The 20,073-nt window shown below is 38.9% G+C and overlaps 1 protein-coding gene across 3 annotated transcripts; it reads right to left on the minus strand.

The window, feature by feature from the left end:
* Positions 1-220: 220 nt before the first annotated feature.
* On the minus strand, positions 221-18,192 carry LOC145629474 (E3 ubiquitin-protein ligase UPL1-like). Of its 3 annotated transcripts, XM_081682082.1 has the most exons (17): positions 18,048-18,192; positions 17,815-17,865; positions 15,838-15,933; positions 15,550-15,756; positions 7,531-15,447; positions 7,132-7,449; positions 6,704-6,905; positions 6,348-6,634; positions 5,971-6,260; positions 4,603-5,728; positions 4,325-4,471; positions 4,139-4,219; positions 3,725-3,950; positions 3,497-3,636; positions 1,497-1,603; positions 1,240-1,409; positions 221-777 (listed from the first exon to the last, which is right to left on the minus strand). In XM_081682082.1, exons 2-16 carry the CDS (start codon positions 17,845-17,847, stop codon positions 1,307-1,309), a joined length of 11,280 nt encoding a protein of 3,759 aa, XP_081538208.1. In that variant the 5' UTR covers positions 17,848-17,865; positions 18,048-18,192; the 3' UTR covers positions 221-777; positions 1,240-1,306. The 3 variants fall into 3 exon arrangements, with proteins under 3 accessions (XP_081538208.1, XP_081538209.1, XP_081538207.1); XM_081682083.1 differs by having other exon boundaries at positions 7,531-15,444; positions 17,815-18,192; XM_081682081.1 differs by having other exon boundaries at positions 17,815-18,192.
* Between the last annotated feature and the right edge of the window lie 1,881 nt (positions 18,193-20,073).

The raw sequence follows: 20,073 nt of genomic DNA on the forward strand, positions 1-20,073 counted from the left end.
GAAGATTGATGACTTTTAATCGGCCTGACCTTGATTCTTGTCTCTGTTTCAAAGTTTCTCCTCGAAAAGTTAACTGGAGCATTTTTATTTTTATTTTTATCATTTTTTGCTTGATTAATTTCCCCAAAAGCCTTCTCCAAATTTACTTTGAATTGAAGCCTGTTGCCAAGTGTAATACAATCAAATTAACTGCAAATTAACATATGGTGCACACTTCAAATGAACTGCAAATTATATATGCATAATTTATATATATTCTTCAAGAGCCAATTAATTCTACAGCCCAGAGAAATTTATTTGAAACCCAATAGCCAATTGGCCATATACACTATTTTCTAAACAATATTACTGGCGGGGTAAAAAAAATCTGCCTAATTGCCTACTATAGACAAAATTAACCCCTTAAAAAATATGAACATCTATCCGAAAAAAAGAAAGAAAAAAAAAAAATCAAAAAGCTAGTTATGTATATTCATGGCCTTCCAAGTTCCAAGCTCCAAGTATCTGAGGACAAAAAGGTGATGATAAATCCCACAGCTCAGCAAGGCTACAATTCCAGAAAGGCATCAGCTTAATAGAGCTGAAGCGAAGTTCTTATGTATATCCCTGAATTATGCCCTTCCAATTTCAAAGTACCCAAGGACAGGTGAAGTTCACCCCACAGCTCGGCAAGGCTACAACTCCAGACATACGTCAGCTGATAAAGCCAAAGTAAACTTCCAACGCCAACCATCATCAACCATTCAGCCTTTCAGATTATGAGCTTTACTGGTAAATCTGCATCCAATGTCATAAATAAAGCTTTTCTTCAGATGACCGAGCAAAACACTCCAATTCTAGGTTTACATGAATTGCAATAATATTTTGTGTGAAAAGATGACACAACTAAGCCAGGCCAAAGCCTTTTTTCATGACTTGGAATTTAAGTATTTGGCAAAGTAACAGCTAAGACGGCACAATTTTTACAAGTGCTTTCATCTGATTACATAAAAGTCCATACCATCTATACCATGCAGGTAATGTGAACACAAGTCAGGCACAAATTTTCAATTAATTTATAGTATAGAACATAACAAAAGGAGATTTGAAACTAGCAGCAAAAGAAAAACCAACTGTTCTAATATAGCTCAAGTATAATATAGCTAATAGCAATAAATGAAGTGACAAGCAAACTGATAATATAAGCCAGCACAAAAAACTAGCCGTTTTATTGTAAAGATGGAATTCATGTAGACTTACATGTACAAAAATATTAGATGGGAACTTGAAGGTGCTTCTTTCAGGCTATATGATGCAATAAACAGGATCAGCCAAAGCCAAAGCCTTCACTAGCTTCATGAATAGCAAGCAGCAATCTTTCTCGAAGCTGCTCCTTTGTAGAATATTCAGGAAGGTCCAATTGATTGAAACTAAAAAGCATAACAAACCAATCAATGACAGTTGATAACAAGTCTATTTGTTTGCCTACTATGACAAAGACTTGTCTGTATCCTCACCATGTATGGGCAGATGGAAGCCGCTCCGGAGCTCCATATGCTTTGTGTATCTGGAATTTTTGAGGGCCAGAGATACCTTGCAATGCTTTGAAACCCTCCAACGGTACCTACAGCCACAGAAACCAGGGACTTATGAATCAACACCAAATCGGGTTTTTTTTCGTTCTTTTTTCGAAAAAGAGTCGAATCCTGTTCTACAGCACATGAAGACCAAAGTACGAGATTATAGCAGTGTAATGCTAAAAATTGCATGCTGGAATCATCCTACCAATTTTATCAAAGTAAAGCTTTCATTAAGACAATTATAAGGAGATGGAAGGAAAGATTTCGCACCAATAAGATCTACTCCCTCCATTCCTTTTTATTCTTTACATTTAATCATGCACGGTGATTAAAGAATTTTTAAAGTGGGACCTAATATTTTATTTTATGTTTTAATTTATAAATGATATGGAGCACATTCTATTTTGGGAAATTCTCAATGGAAACACTAAACTTTTTAATTTTCTAGTGGTAAATTGCAAAAATTCTTATTATCATTGATAAACTTTAATTTATTATAATTTTCAATGGTGAACTTAATGAAGCAATTTAGTTAATATTAAACCATGGTTAACATCTTTTTGGTTAAAATCATAAACCATGGTTAGTTTTTTTTATTTTTTTAATAATTAACTTAAATTTAAAAATTATAAAAAAAAAAACCCCACCCCCTTCCCCGAACAACATTCACCACGCCGGCGCCGGCAACCTACCTCATGCCCCAACCCATTCCGACGCCCAACCACCTCCCTGACCGGCGCCTCGGCCTCCCCAGCCCGCCGCGCCTATCCCCTATCCCTGAAACCCACCTCCCTTTTCCCCGAAAACCCTAGAAACCACCCTCGAAATCCCCCATCCGACTAATACCTCACCATCAAAAACGTTAATCGGGCTTTTCCCACCTTCGAAACCGATTGGTTTCAAAAACCACGGCCTTTGTCTCGAAGCAGCGTCGTTGAATTTCGCCACAAAAACCGATGATTTTGTCCTGATTTTCGCCGGTGAGATGGTGGTTTGGGTCGTGAGTTTGGGTCCGATTTGGCGAAGGAGAGGGAATTGGGAAATCAGGGAAGGGGAGTCCGATAGGAGAGGGGTTCCAGGTGTGGTTGCGGATTTCAGGGATAAGGAATGAAAGGCTGGCGAATTTCAGGAGTGGGGGATGAGCGGCTGGCGGTTTTCAGAGGTGAGGGATGAAAGGTTGGTGGTTTTCGAGGGTGGAGGGTGAGCGGCTAGTGGTTTTCGGGGGTGGGGGGATGAGCGGCTGGCGGTTTCCAGAGATGAGGGATGGTCGCCGGCGTTATGGGGTTTGGGTGCCGGCAACGGTGGGTGGAGTCGGCAATGAAGTGCGGTGGCGCTGGCGGAGGGGAGGGGGCTGGGGTTGGCTGGGGTTGGGTTTTTTTTTTAAATAAAAATAATTTAATTATTTACAAAAATATAAAAACTAACTATGGTTAATGTGTTTGAATTAAAATAAGTATTATCTTTGGTAATCAAAACTTAGGTTTACCAAAGATAATAAAATTTTTTGTAATTCAGCACTGAGAAAAGTAAAAAGTATGGTGTTACCAAAGAGAATTTCCCTTCTATTTTTATCATTATTCTTCAATAAATGAGAACCTTGGGAGATGCAACAATAATATTGGATGAATATAAAGTTGATGACAGGCACAATTTTATTTTATTTTTGGAAAAAATAGAGACAAAGTAGGAATATTAAGTATTTTATTCAAGGAAACATCAAAAATAAAGGGGGTACGCCCAAACAGAATACGTAAAGAATAAAACGGAACAGATAAGATAGGCTAACAGCACTCGTATTTAGTCCATATGAATATAGGAGCAAACAGCATTAACTCATGACACAAGTATTACGAGAAAAGTAGAACTCAATCGTGGACCCAAAATGGACAAAAAATTGAAGAGAGGAAAAGCATGTTGGCTAAATTTAAATCATGTACCTTCGACGTTCCAGTAACAAATTGTAGGAGCCTCGCCATGTCTTCCTTGCTGAAACTACTCGAAACCTCCCAGAACCACTGAATGACATTGGAAGCAACTGTGTAGCCAGTATACTCTGTGTTGACCTTCAAATCATCCACTGAAACACATACAAACATATAAGTATCCAATAGTGGAAAAAATGCTACAAATGGAGTAACAGTGAATACATGATCAAGCTCACTCACAGTCAATTTCTGGAAGTCCACTTATAAGGAGTTCAAGCTCTTTATCATTGAAAATAGAAATCAACTCCCGAGGCACCAATTCATTAAAACCTTCAAGGAACGAATTAATTTGGGGACGGATAGCATTGGTCAAAATATGGTCAGCAACAAGATCAACATACTCGTGCTTTGTTTCCTCTGTAACCCTTATATTTCTGCCTCCAGGTTTAAGCTCGTAATCAGTGACCTTTAACAGCCAACAGAAAAAGATTGATTAAGAAAAAGAATTAGTTTAAGCACATCAAATTATATTTCAATTTAAGTAGCCAGGTATTGGAGTATAGGTTTGTACTTCATCAATACAGCAAAAGAGCAAAAATTACAGTTCCTAAGACCAATTATACTGGGAGCATAACAGAAAACAAAAGTCTGTACCTGTGTTTTCTCATACAGAATAAGTTTCTCCTCATCTGCGTCCATGCTAAAAGTAAGGTCTAGAATATCATTTACATCATTCTGCAAAACCAATAGATAAAGTGAGAAACACAAAGCCCAATCAAACAAAATAACCATAACGATGACCGAGTAAAAGCAAGGCAGAACACATTATAAAATACTAACCTCCAGCAACCACTTCAAATTTTTATAGTAATCTGGATCAACTGCCTCAATATCATGATAGGTCACCTTCACGCCCAAAATATGCTTGTAGAAGGAACGGGTGAAATACACATCTAAAAGTTGCCCGTCGAATAAGGCCTTGGCAACCTATACATTTCTCAAGAGATGTTAAAGAAGGAATGAACCAATATAAGACATGAAATACATTCCAGTTCTTCCCCGTTGTTGCCTGGAAAATTAAAGAATCAATATAAACTAGGGTGTTCAAGAAAAATTACCACACGACCAACAAATTTGAAGTAAGATAGATGTTCAGTCTGGTAGACAGAATTAGGATTCGGCTGGAAGGTTGCATTATTCCCAACTGTGGTGAAAAGTAGCGCTCCCTTATCAAAGATAACCCTTGACAACAACTGGTACCACTCTCTTGTGAGACCACCAGCATCAATTCCCTCTTCACCTTGAAACTGCACGTTCAAACGCCCCTTCAGATCCTGATTTGACCTCATTCGCAGCTGATTATATGAGTCTTCAAGAACATACGCTCGACGAACACTGATTCTGAGTGGCCCGGCAAGGTGTTGCTCATGCTGATGTCTGATTCTAGAACGAAAGTATGCCCTCTTGTTATCAAAATCAATAAGACGAGGAGCTTTCAGCATCATAGAGAGTGACTTTTCCAACAACCCAGGATTTTGCCTGATAAATGCATTCAAGAGTCGCCGATGCTTGTCAGCAAACCTTGAAAATATGACTGCGCTATCATATCTTCTCTGAGAATCAGCACCACACTTCGACAGGGTTGAGGAAGAAGCGTCAGCTGATTCTTTTACTTCTTGAGCAGTTACATTGTTTTGATCCTGCTGAACAAAAGAACTGCTTGACTGCAACTTTTCACACAGAACAAAGAAAGACTCGATGAAAGGCAAGAGCCTTTGTGTCCCAGGAGGAAGGGGAGGGGATGAGAGAGTGGATCCAACACCATCCTCGGAATTCATAGAAGCCTCAATTGGTGGTAAAGTGCTTTGTCCTAGCTCTAACTCAGTTGTGCTAATACAGTTGCTAAGCTCCTGCCACAGCGGCTCCAGAGCAGAATTCAACTTCAGCAATATGGCTTGCTCTTCTTCCTCACAACTCCCTTGACAGCTAGAGCCATCAACACCTTGAGATATTAATGAGCTAAGTGCTTGCAGTACTCGAAGCATGGCAGCACCAGCCATAGAACCAGCACCAAGACCCATCATCCGCGTATTCTTCAGAGTATTGAGCTCAGACACGGCAGCACTGCTCAAATCCTGAGCAAGATCTGAAAGCTCTTGCGTAAAAAATTTACGGTGAGAGGCAATCACAGAAGCCAACTTCTTTAGCACCTCACCAGCAAGCATGTACACTTTGTCTGATAGCCTACAGTATAAGTAAAATACGTAAATCAGTCAAGACTGTTAGCCAGAGAATATGCTGCATAATAGAGCAATATGGGTCCAGATAGAAGTGATGAAAAGTATAGGAACCGGGGGGAAGAACACCCTATAAGTTGGTTTTACTATATAGCATGTTGATAAGCATAGAACCAAATTTGTAGACATAATGACATGAAGCAAATTATACATAAAAACATAAGTAAATTAAAAAAGTATTAATTATACCCCTCATAGCCAAGAAGACGGGAAAGATTCCGCAAATCAGATCTTGGCAGCTGCGTGAAGATATCATAGACGTTATGACCTCCTGTCTTCTTATCAGATATAGAGGTTTCCCCATTTTCAACTTCATTCTGTTGGCTAGTCTCTGTTTCCACCACGGTAACATCTTTTTCTACCTCATCAGAAGCTTTATCAGTCAAATTCTGAGAAGCATCCATGACCTGCTCAGGGGGAGTCAGGCTCTCTAATCTTGAAGCTGCAGTATAGACCACAACTTGAAGCAGACCCATAACCTGTTTTACAATAATAAATATATAAGATTATACATACTCATTATGAAGTAATGTTAGCATAACTGTATCAAAGTTCATCAGACCTACCTGCTCAACATGAGCAATGCTACGCCGGAAAAGGGGACGATTCAAAAGCTTCAGCAACAATATTAAAGGAGTACACCCTTCCTCATATTCCTGAACAGAGTTAGAAGACGCTCCAGGTTCCCCTACTTTTTCTTTTCCCTTTCCCTTTTTGGCTTCTGCAATCTTCTGGGAGGAATCAGGCAAAAGCGATGGCTCAAAGTAGAACAATGTATTCGCAACAGAAGAATGATTGGTAGCCAAATAATTCAATATCTCAAGAACACGACGCAAAACCAAGGGTGGAAGACCTGTGAAATAGTTTTGTCAGAAGAACATTAAATATGCAAAACACAACACCGTGCTGGGAAAGTGCATACCCTCTAACAACTGAGATTGACCATGGACCATATTTGGGGAGCAGCCATAGAGCCTCTGGGGATTAATCATTGAAAGATTTCCAGCTACACCTTCAGCCTCAGGCTTGATCATCTCGAGCAATAGATAAATTAAGGTTGCTCTAGTGACACTATGAGCACACAGGTTTAACAGAAGCCTCTGCAAAAGGCCTTTACCAAGAGGCTACCATGAAGAACAAAAATGAATCAGATTAAAGGAAAAAAAAAAGTTACATCTTTTTGCAATGTAATATTAACCAAGACAGGGTCAATTTTGTCCTGCGGTTACAATATAGGATAATGCATAGATTCACAGCAAAAGGCAATCCTGAATTATTATTTAAATGAAGAAACTTCTACACCAACAATCACACAAGATCACACTAAATTCAAATAGCTAATCATAATACCTGTGCTAAGCGTAAGAGCCTTATCAGTGCCTTCAGCGCATTTCCATCCAGAAGCGGCTCACCTTCAACTTCTTTCACTTTCAAGACATCTGAAAGGGCAGCACCTGTTCTGCGTCCAATGGTTACTCCAACACCACGGTCCATGACAGACTGTCGATCAAAGCCCAAACCATTCCTGCGATTAGGCAGTCTATGGCTGCTTCCAAAAAGGCTGCGAGCCTGATAGTGACTCATTGCTCTATCCCTAAGCATTTGAGCTTCAGCGAGTAATGGAGAAGGCAAAGCTGATAAAACTGCTTCAGATGATGTCAACAGCACCTATCACAAATGAAACATATATACATAAATAAAATCATAATATTACCCAACAAATGTTCTGCATGAATTTCAGAACCAAACCTCCTCACGCAAATCAGCTGGAAGAGTAGCTATTATAGAAGCATTATCCATGTCAACTGGTTGTCCTTCACTCTGCTGAGCCAGCCTCTGTACTCGTTGCTGGGCCAAAACTTCAGCTTGAATCTCAGGAGGCAATGCAGCAAGAAACTCGGGATCAATGTCTTCCATTGAAGGTGGAGTATATGTAGGCGGTTGAGTTGGCTGTGATTGCTGAGAAGCTAATACTTCAGCTCGCAAGTCTTCAGGAAGCGCTTCCAAGAAGGTTGGATCAATTGCGTTGGGCCCAGAGGGCTCAGCATTAGCTTCAACATGTTCAGATTCCATTGAATTTCCATTAACAGGAGCATTCTGATCAGCTACTGGCTCATTACTCTCAGCAGGCAGGAGTTGATTGATTTGAACAGGCTCCTCATTTGTCCCAGCCATCACAATATCAGGGTTAGCATGTTCAGATTGATTTAACATCGCAAGATCAGGATTATTCACATCATTATTAAGCTGGCTATCAGTTCCTGAAGATACATCAGCCACACGAACCTCCATTTGATCATCACGTAGATTATCTAGGTCACCAATATCTGCTCCATGCTGCAGATCACTAACAGGGTCTGCTGATGGCAAAGGCTCTTGTTCTATTCTCATCAAGTCATCAGAAAGGTCGTTGCCATCCTCAGATTCCATGCTATGATGTGCTGTATTACTTGACAAGGGTTCACTCTCATGGACTGCTGCTACCTCTGTCACAGCCTGTGCATTGATACTATCCTGATTAGAAACAATGTCCTGTGAATTTGTTTGCTGAGGTTCAGTTTCACCATTTTCTAGCTGCACCTCACCCTGCCCATGGACATCGCACGAGGGATTTCCCTCCATTTCCAAATTACTATCGCAGTTTTGTCCAGCATCCAACTGTTGTTCCGGTTGACTCGTATTCTGAGACTGTATTCCAACTGGAGTCTCAGTCGTAGATGCACCATGTAAAACAGAAACAAAAACTTCTTCTACAGCCTGTGCAATGGCAGATGCTTGATTCCCTGCTTGTGGCTGACCATCATCAGCCCATCGACCATCACCAGGTCCTCTTCGCCCAACTAGCTGCGACGAGTCCATACCAACCGAGTAATCAGTCAATGGTGGTGGTGCTGTTCCACCTGAACGGTCACCAATTACACTACCTGGTCCAAAATCATATAGAAAAGGAGGAGTATCAAACATGTAAAATTGAGATACATCAACGCCCGCTCCTGACAAGGATTCTGAATCCCTAGATACGTTGCCAGCTGATGACCACAATGAAGCATCACCTGATTGAGGTGGCCTCGAGAGCAGAGGATGCTGGAGACCACCATCTGTATTATTTCGATCAAAGGATCTACTAGTCTGTCGACGTCTATCAAAACCTAAGGTTCTTCGAAGCCCAAAAAGGTCATCCACATTCACCCCTTCAAAGGGCTCTGAAGGAACATCTATGAGGCCACTTCCAGATTGGGCAACCTGGAGATGATGAAATCCACCCAAGGCCTCTCTCCACCTTACCTCTATAACTCGGTTCTCATGATAATCATCCTCCTCATCATCAATCATCTCATCATTGTAATCATCTCCAAATCCTGCATCTTCATGGTCATCAACATCAGTATCTGCGAGAGACATCAGAGCAGTACCATCTTCAGCAATATCCTCATCTTCGTCCTCACCATCATCATCTTCTTCATCCTCCTCCTCCTCGCCTTCACCCCCCATGTCATCATCTTCATCACCAACACCCTCATCAGCTCGATGTTCAATATGGAATTCCATACCAATCCGGTTGCTGTTATGAATTAGATCACCTTCTTCCATCTCATCACCTGGAAACTCCATAGCAAGCTCCACAGTTGCATTTGTAACTTGCATTCCTTCTCCCTCAGCCCTCACATCTTGATTATCTGATCTAACCACATCAGTTCCATGAGTATTTTCTGTGAATCCAGCACCTTCATGAGGGTTGGCTCCATCAACCTGTGCATTCCCTGCTTCCTGCTCACTGATTCGGTTGTCATTGTGCTGAGTATTATCATTGACTACTGCATTTGTTGTCTGATCATCAGATCTTCCTTGTGAACCATTAGACTTCTTTTTGTTCTGGACATCAGATTTATATGATTGCTCACTTGCATTAGCAGCCCGAGTTAAGCTTTCCAAAGCCTTAAGAATGAGATTTGCAATTTTAGAAGCATCTGGATGGTCCAAATCAATAGCTTGAAGAATGCTGGACAAACATGGCACAATTCCTCCATCTATCAAGCCTCGTGCTATGTCTGGTGAATAGCCAGAGACAGATAAGCTACTTGAGGAAGCATTCTTTGACAAGACAGAATATGCCAATTCCACAAATGCTGAAACCTTTCTATCTGGTAGCAAACTGCTTTGAAGAGAGTTGCTGTCCAAATTAGTGTACAATGATAAGGCCTTCACAAGCTCACTGATGACACGTCTGCGCCCTTCACTTGAACGTCCACATAAAACTACCAAAAACCATGAAGCCTTTTCAGATAACTTTGCCCTCAAATCACCAGGCTTACTAGATTTATCAGAAGAAAAAGGAAGAAGTTTATGTAACACATGGTGGACAATGCCACCCTGCCCAGGAGAATCAAGCTGAGAAGAAACCCGCAACTGACAAATCTCTGAATCCCGTTTTAACACAACACTAATTGCATGAACATACATCAAAAGAATATCGCTCAACAATTTCAAGACAAATATAACCTTAGCAAGAGCTGCTGAACTTTCAGGTAGGACAACAGAATCTCCCTTAGTTGCCTCATCAATCTTTGATTTACCTTTCACACTTGTACCAGGTTCATCTACCTCCATAGCAGCTTGGTAGCTTGAACAATCTTCCTGGCTGTTTGAACAAGGGAATTGCAAAATTATTTCAAGAAGCTGGTCTATTACTTGAGCAAGATTTACAGGAATCTTTTTATGACCTTTTGAACCTTTTCCTGGCCCATCCTGAACCTTCATTTCAGGAATACGAATAGGCTCGTTGGAAGACAATGCACCCTCAGTGGCACCAGTGACTTTAGACCTCTCCTTTTCCTTCTCTTTTTCCTTTGACAAAACAACAACAGTCCTCCCAGCAGATGACTCCAACTGACAAACTGCTGCAGCAGCCTTGGTGAATATTACAGGATCTCTAGAGATGACAGGTGCCATCGATGTCAAAAATATGCGAGTAGGAATACGTCCAGCATGACGACCTCCACTCAATGTTTGCCTAATTTCTAATTCCATGGCAGTTTGCAGAGTTTGAGGGTCTTCAAGCAAATGCCTGACAATTGCAGAAGCTAGAGTATCATAACCAGCAAAGAAACAACTTCTTGGCAAATCAAACAGAGCAGCCATGCCTCCATTTTCAAGAAATTGCAAGGCTAATGCATGCGTTTTGGTCAACCGAGCACATAGTTGTAACACCGCCTGCATAATTACCGCCGGAACCTGTTGTTTTAGCATATCACATGCAATCTCAAGTACAGAATGACACTCATTCATGGAAAGGTGACCGGTTGATTTTCCAAATATTTTCTCAAAAGCAAAGACAGACTCCTCCTCGCAAGCACCTGATTTTAACTTTTCCTCATTCTCAGGAACTGAAGCTTCCACAGAAGCATGCTCTTCAGATGAATCAGGTAGTGGATCAGTCGAAGCTACCCCTGAATTTGCAGAGGAAAATTTGGGCCTGGATTGTAACAAGTTATCCAATATAAGCAGCAAAGCACTAGTGTTTTTAGTGCTCAAAACATCCTTCCCAAGCTGATCACTTCTCGAATTCTTCAAGATATTAATAGCAACTGAGACGATACCATTTTGAGCAGCAATTTCTCGAGCATCTGCATCTTCAGAGAGAAGCAATGCCAAAATATGTGATATAGACGACACGGCACTAGAATCCTTTGACAAATCAGAAGAACAAATTTTCAGCTGCTGAATTAGATAAGATGCAACTTTAAGACGATCTTCACCCTTGTTTCGATTGCAAAGGGTTGCAAGCAAATCAGTCAAGGGAAAAGCCAAAGAATCTCCACTCTGAAACAACTTCATTGCTGCTCCAAGTATATCATCAACAGGAGGGACCTTCATTTGTCCCTCTTCAGCCTGAACATCAACTGACTTATCATTGTTATCAGACTTAGAGGTTTCTGCTGAACTCCCTAACGACAATGCAAGAGCCTGTGCCAGTTCATCCTCCTCGTGCACAGGATCTTCAGCATGAGTGCACAACCAATCCATTGCCATCTCCACGCTATTACTCTCCACTCTTCTCAGAGCTTCTTCTGCTCTTGCCCTTGAAAATCCCATCTCAACAATGGTAGATATAGTAGCTTCATCAGGTGGTGGAGCTACACGCTGATTAGAACTCCCTGTAACACCACTGCGATTCCGTTTTAGGTCCCCAACTCCAGAATATATGTGTGTAACAAGTGAAAGAACAGAAGTAATAAAAGAAGCGCTGCAATGAGGAAACATGGGGTGGTTCCACACAGGAAGTATCACATCAAGAACCTGAGACTGGAGCATGCGGACAAACACTTCTGGATCTCTTGGAACAGGAAACAACCCGATTGACAGACCAACAGCAACTGGCTGAACAAGCAGCTGAGCCTGGGATGGAGAGGTTGGCGAGAGAAGTAGGGAAGAATTCACAAAGTACTCTAGCAGACGACAATAGCACTGCAATGTATCAAGCAACCAAGAGTTATGATCCAGTTTGCTTCCTTCACCTACCTTACCTGGGTCTACACCAGATATTGGAATTGAGTGCGGTAGTGACCATAACAATTGACTGGTGGCTTCAAAAGTTGTCAGGAGTTCCTTGAAGGAACCATTAACATAGCAATTATTCACCATTGCTGTGTGACATATACGACGCCTGCTGTCAAATGTGAGAGCTGACATATCATGTACAACTTTTCCAAGATAACGACATTTAACTGACAATGACATTTCAAGTCCTGTCGGACTAGAATATCCAGAGAAACTAAGGGCCTCCAGAAATATTTTGGCAAGAACAGTTCCAACGTTCTTTGCAACAGAACTCACCACTCCTGAGTCAGCTCTACGTCGATTTGGTGAACTGATACCCTTTATGAGTGCAGTGTAGAATGAACGCATGGTAGCAGAAAGCTTAGAGAGGATATCAGATGCAAGAACATCAGGGCTTTTCTTTTTGTGTTCCAGTGAGGAGGATGGCTCCTGCACATTTGCTGAAACGTCTGAATCCATGTTAAAAGAATCTAAATGCCTGCCAGTCCTCCCACCTCTTATACGTGTCAAACCATGTCGATTACGACGACTTAATCCCTCACCAGAGCGAATGACCGACAAAAAATCACGCTCTCCAGGCCACTGAGATTGAGAACCACTCCGGATACTAACAGGATTCATATATCTGACCACTGGAATGCCAGCATCTTCATCACTTTCTCTCCCAGCTGCAGTGGATGAAGCTGCTTCCGCATTTTCAGTTTCTACTTCAACATTTTGTTTCTGTTCTGCCTTTGTATCGCATGATAAAGAGATTTGCCAGAGCACTTCCCTATACACCCTACCAATATCTTTCAGCACATCAGCATCTCCAGCTCCCAGCTCTGAGACAAGTGTTGTAGTCCCTTTTAACAAGGAATTTGAAAGGGATAAAAGGCCTTCCAAACTAGAAAGACATCTCGTGACTTTGGTCTGTTTTGCAGATTCCAGAGAAGCAATAGGAGTTCCCTCGATTGAGTCTATCACTTCAATTGTTGTATTCAAATGCTCCTTCAGAAATGCACACACAGCCTTTGCCAGAGAAGCAGAATGCTGTGCTGAAAAGTTTTTAAAAGCAGTGGAAACACTCTGACCAACCGAAACTGAAACAGGCAACAATGGCAACGTAAACATCTGCAGAACAGCTTCAACTCCTTTCTTATCAATGAATAGGCGACATGCATCAGAATTCTGAAGAATGGTCTCAAGAAGACGACAAGCATTACTAACACAATCTGGAAGATACGACTCCAAATTGACAACAGTAGCATCAGATGACAGATCAATTAGATCAGTACTTCCTGTCTTCTGTGATTCCCTCTCATCAGGTGAAGACAAGCTCCTAACATCTGAATCTGTATCCATTGGAACGGGAGCTGGGCAGGGTAAAGAATCAACCGAGGGTGAAGAATCATCTGCAGATCCAAGTTTTAAGATTGTATTCAATATCTCAATCAGTATATCAACCCCCGGCTCACGCAGTGTGGCAGCATGGCGCATAAGTTCATCCAGTCCGCTGGACAAGGCCCCTGGAGCATCCCCAGCTAGGGCACGTAAATATGCCTTTGAAGTAAATATTTTAACAAAACAACTCAAAGCATTGCGATCTTTAACTGCCTGAAGACCATTGTTGTTTAGGCATAAGGCATCAAGGCATTGAGGTATGCATGTTATGGCATCTGCAGAGCAAACTACACCATCCATTATAGCATCCATAAAAGCAGATGGTAGGCCAGCAGCATCTAAAACAGAAAAACAGGTAGGATCCTTATGAATCAAATCACTCATAACAGTGGCAGCAAGTGAGAACACCCCACCACCAAAATCTTTTGCTTTTCGAAAAATAATGCATAAGCATTGGGGTAACAGGCTTTCCTCGGAACCATAGATACGATCAGTACTCCCAGGAGCATAGGTTCCAAGATTAATAGCACGAAGCAGAGCTTTCATTAGCAGACGTCTATGATGAGCGAGCAAAGACTCTGAGTAAAGGGGTTGAATGTCATCTAGAACAGCTGAAGTACCTACTATAACCTCAGTACTCGTCCTGCTACTATCAGAATTTCCACATGATTGCTGTAAACCATTTTCTATCACAGACACCTCTACCTTTAGGCGATTAATAGTTTCATCTAAGCCCCCCAAGTCTCTAAACAACGCTGCAGCTGGATTACTATAATCCATGAAAGCCTCGAGAACATGTACAGCAGTACCAACTAAATGCAGGTGTTGAGGATCTGTATCCTTAAGAAGGGGCAGAAGAGTTGGTATAAATCCAGCTTCACGCATTGCAGAACAACCAGATGACGAGGAGACTAAAATAGTGACAAGTGACAAGAGAGCCTCAGCAAAAACAACAGACCACTTTGAAGAGCCATTGGAGACTGAGTCAATTGCCTTTTGCATGAGGCTGGAAAGGATTCCACGCTGTCCGCCAGAGGTCACAGCAGCAAGAACAGTAGGCTGGCGGGTCCTATCTTGAGAAAGAGCAACTAAAGAACGCAGACTCAATGTTCGGATTTTCTCCGGAATCAAATCCTCATAACTTAATAATGAGACCAACTCGTTGGTGAATTCAGGTTCAGTGTTGAAAAAGGACGTCAAATCATCAGCATCACTGCTTGCTTGAATGAGAACCACAAAAGCATACAATCGAATGCATGTATATTGCTGCCGTGATGCCAGAGACCCAAATGCCCTCGCAAACCGCAGTCTGGTGAATAAAGAAAATCTTAAGTTTGAAGGAACTCCATATTCTTTAACTAACATGTTCAAAAGCTCAAGATCACTTTCTATGCGGCTAATAACATCAGGTACATGAATAATTTGAAGCCCTCCTGTAGCTTCGTACTCTGTAGATGATTCAGCCACTCTATAGAATTCAAAATGAAGGGTACGCCCTAACTCATATGCAACAGTATCACATCCATTTTCCAACGTACATGCAGTTAGCCCAAGTCCTTCTTCCTTGCAACCCCATCCTTGTGCAAAAGAAAGCAACCTAGAACTTAGAGAAGCATCTCTAATTGCATACTTGCCTACTGTCTTTTTTAAAAAAGTTGCTAGAGTCTGCAGGCTAGCTTCAACAACATCAGCATCAGCAGAAGCCATCAAAGATGATAGATGCTGCTATGTTAACAGAGAAGTTGATCAATAAGTCGCAATTAAGATAAGTTAATAGACAATGTAAAGATATTAAACAGAAATATAAACTGCAGGAATAAAAATTACCTCATAACAACTAAGAAAATGTTTATTAGTGCAATTCTCCAAAATGATCCTCATAACCCGGAGTATCTGAAGAACAGCTTCTCTAGGGAATGGAGGATCACACTCCAAAAAATCATCCTCAAAGCATAAATCTTTCCTAGGTTTTATGTGCTTCTCAAAATATGAGTCAAAATGATTAAAAAGATCCACCCAGTGGTGGAAATCCCCCTGAAGCACCAAAGCAGCAAAGATCAGTGAAAGACAGAAAACAGCATAATAAAACGTGATTTAAAGACTTCGAAAACACACCTTATCAAAGTCCCATACAAAACCTTTCAGGGGCTCCTGAATATTCTCAAGGGGAGTAGATGTAACACTGTTAATGAACAATCTGATCTTTGGAGGCTGCATTTGGCATAGTGTACAGAGAGCAAAAGTTACCATCACAAACAAATAAAATATTCAGCATATAAAAGAGTTTCAAATAAAATAAAGGATTCAACAACTATAGAAATGAAACTACCATTACTAACACTACCAAGACATGATGCATGCATTTCCAACGTATTGATTTTAACTAAACATGGAAGACAAGGTGAGAGAGCCTAACTGCCTACTAAAGAAAAAGTGTGTAACAATCATATGGACCAAGATAAAATCTAGAATACGAGCCAGAAAATAGACAACAATCTGAACTTTATAACATAAAGACAGGGGTAAGACTGCATCCCACTATCCATACAGGATTTCACACTAGCCACGGTTTTGACTCTTTATTGGACTCTGATCTGCTCATCACAGATCAAAGCCCCTCAAGGTCATATAAATAGGCATCTAGCTTAAAGTGCCCATCAAATATTAATGTCCTTTGCTGGTACATCTTGATAGGTATATAACATGTTAACTAGCAAGCCATTCTGAAACTATAACAATAACACTATTGACTTTCCTAACACACGCACACACCTACAACAACTTTGAGTTGCTAACCTATAGGTCCAAAATAGGAAGGGAAAAAAAAAAGTGTTTCGTTCAACGGCAAAGAAACACTAACTGCTGATAAGGAGACGTAATGATAAGTTGCTTGTTAAAATACAAAGTAGATCAAGCTGTGGCAGGGTGTAGGAACGTCAAAATGAACACCAACTCCAAGAGGAAGATTTTATTAAAAAGATCTTCATTAATAAAATAAACAATTTCAAATCAGTCTTGAAGTACACTATAATGATCATATCATCATTCCTTCACTGCCATTAACGTGATAGTATTCAATTGTGGAGGGTGATTGATCAAGTGTGCCATCGCTACAATGTCTCCCAAACCACAAGGTGGATATACAATGAAATTCCGCTAAAAGAGAATATCTAACATCGAAGAAGTAGATAATCTAAGGAAAAAAGTAATAGCATAGCACTTAGCATATAACATTGTGACAAATGAATAATGCAAATGCAATATTGCTTGAAAATCAAAAGCTTTCCTTTTACAGTTGTCCAAGTACTTCTCAATTTATATCCAATTTCTAAAGATAATCTGATACAGATAACACAGATGTATGAAATGCATCAAAACAGAAAATATTAGACATCTCATTATAGAATCAACATGGAAACCAAAATCATAATTATCCCATCAATCACAGTAAATCATTACATAGCACTATTTACATCCTAAGTCAATAAGATGTATAATGCCACAGATGCCTCTCTTTTTTTTTTTTTTTTTTTTTTTTGACAGGGCACTCCTTGTTCGATACTACATTTTACAACTTCCTAAACTGTACAATTCTTGCATTTATGATTCCAAAACTTCATAACAAAAAGCAACAAGCCAAAGAACATGCGATAAAGGTGCAACTTTCATGGTGCCAAGGCAAACGACCATACCATCATTGATCGAGAATCGAAAAAATACAGCTCAACACAAAAATTTCTACCCTACTAATTTAATCAACAACTATCTATAATTATTTGTGCTGTCCAATTCGAATGTCTGGAAAGGAGATAATTAAGAGCACAACAGAATCAAACTTTTCGCATACTTACAACAATCAAATACAAACATTCAATTTCAAAAAAAAAAAAATCATAAACAATCCTTCCCAATTCCATAGAAGATGTCAATAATGCAATTTGAATTTTAACTGCATGAAATAATTTTCTTGAAAAAATAAAAAAAAAAATTAAACATATTAATTGAAACAAGAAACCCTAGAGCACGATTAATTGAAGAAACGTCATACTAAATTCAACGAAAAATTAAAAATCAAAGATAGTATGAACTAACCACTTCAGAAGCCCTCCTTCTTTTAAGCTTCATATTGAATTGAACTTCACGCTAACCATTTACCAGCAAAAATTGCAAAAAATTAATCAAAGTATTCCAGAAACTAAAACCCTAACAAAAATTGAATTGAAATTCAATAAAAATCTCAATTCAAGTGTTGCGGATTATGTATGTAAATTGAAAAAATCAGCAGAAAAAGAAAAGGAAAAGATTATAAGAATTAGAGAAGTTACTCAGAAATCATCAAAATCAGATAAAATTTAATTAAATTTGATTAAAATTGATAGTATTTGCGATCAAAAGGTCTAGGGTTTTCGGGTGAGGTTTTCTGGAAAGAGATGAGATCGCAAAAAATATTGAGAGTTTAGAAAGAGAGAGAAAGATGAGGATTCTTTAGTAAGGTTGTGCTAATAATATGTGTATATATACGTGTGACATATTTGGGTTATGAAACATAGGAATTTGATTTGATTTTATCAGATTTTGCAAAAAGATTTATCTTAGAAATTAGAATTAGAATTAGAATTAGAATTAGAATCTAATCTAATATATATATATATATATATATATATATAAAGGGTTCCCCGAGTTTTTAGAGAGGATTTAATTTTCTTAGCGCGCATGTAGGATTATAAATTTAAGTTGTAGCCAATTAAATAAGAGATTTTTAATTTCTTTTACAATTAAATAATTCAAATGTCACGTAAGCAAAATTAACGAATGAGATTTTTTAAAACTAATATAATAACAATTTTAATCACATATATAAGAAAAATATTTTTTTTAACAAAAAAACTAACAAACCGTGCATCGCACGGGCTTCATCTAGTATCTTTGAAATTTGAACTGATATCATACTCGTAATATTTATCTTCTTAAAATAAAAGATTTTTAAAAATCTCAAATATATCAATATTTATGCGTAGTCGTAGTACAATACAATTAGTACTGCACATTACAACAATATAAATATATACTCTCAACACCATGAAGAACTAAAATTTCACCAAATAGCTTTGAATTTTTTTCTCCATTATTTTTTAGTTGATCAAGATGAGTTCACATGTCAAGGAGATATTACCAAGTATGTCTTTTTGTCTCTCCTTTTTAACTATATTTTCTGTATTGTATTGTTGAATTTCTTCTTACTTTTTCGTGTTATTGTTGAATATTTTCTTTTATTATCAGAAATAGACACTAATGAAAAAGGTAACACCAATGAAGAGGCCGTACGTAAATCCAAATTATTTTGGTTTTTCATTCTCAAGGTATAAACATAAATCTCTCTTTTATCTTGAAATTTATTTCAACAACGAATTACATTTAACAACACTATTATTATAACCTGATAAAAAGTACTCCGTATTATATATTGTTTTGGTTGAGTCAAACAAACACCCGTTGAAGTGTCGAAGTATATACTAACATGACCCGATCTTATATTTCATTCGGTTTCTTAGTTGACACACTTTAATTTGATTTTTGCACTATTTATAAATTATACTTTGCATAGCTTTTATGATTTATAGTTCTGGTGCTATATAGTTAGGTGAAATTAGAGCTTTTATGATTTATAGTTTCGGTGCAATCGTTTCAAAAGTTAACCTCCAAACTAACCCGAAGACCCATTCGATTTGCGTGTTGACCCACTTAATTAAGCGTAGTAGAAATCTTTGACATTAACCCGCTTTTTCGTGTTGTATGAAAAATTTATAATTACACAAACTCAATTTTTTCGTATCCAATTCGTATTGTATATTGTCATGTCATCTTTTGCAAAATCTTGATAATTTTATTTATTTGTGTCTTCCAATTTGTACGTAGGGTTATTAATTTCGAATATGAATTTTGATATGGTCTTGCAGAGATTCATTCGAGCGACGATTGCTGTAGTTATTAAACAACGTGTCTTGTCCAAAAAAAAAAGAAAAACCCAACGTTATGGTGCTGATGTGTTTTTACTTTTATCTATCAGCATTCTCGAAGTTCTTGCTATGGTTCTTGGAGAAAAAGGTGAGTATGCTTTTTTTTTTTTTATTGTGAATTTGACATTTTTTTTTTTTTTTTTTTTACATTTTTCTATGTAATATAAATTATATAATCAGTGATTCATTATGAAAATTATATAGTACAATACAATTAGGGTTACACATTACAAAGATTAATATAAATAACCCTTTTTCTCTCTTTTTTTTTTATTGTTGAATTTCTTCTTACTTTCGTGTTATTGTTGATAACTTTCTTTTATTATCAGAAAGC

Source organism: Chenopodium album, chromosome 4 (genome assembly GCF_948465745.1).
Source record: "Chenopodium album chromosome 4, dcCheAlbu1.1, whole genome shotgun sequence".
Classification (NCBI taxonomy): domain Eukaryota; kingdom Viridiplantae; phylum Streptophyta; class Magnoliopsida; order Caryophyllales; family Amaranthaceae; genus Chenopodium; species Chenopodium album.

What these genes read in the sequence shown, in the direction of transcription:
- LOC145629474 (XM_081682082.1), bottom strand. Translation starts at nt 17,847, where the DNA reads ATGAAGCTTAAAAGAAGGAGGGCTTCTGAAGTG. An exon ending in GAAGGAGGGCTTCTGAAGTG is followed by an intron (nt 15,934 to 17,814) that starts GTTAGTTCATAC and finishes TGCCAAATGCAG; the next exon opens with CCTCCAAAGATCAGATTGTT. An exon ending in GGCTCTTACGCTTAGCACAG is followed by an intron (nt 6,906 to 7,131) that starts GTATTATGATTA and finishes TCTTCATGGTAG; the next exon opens with CCTCTTGGTAAAGGCCTTTT.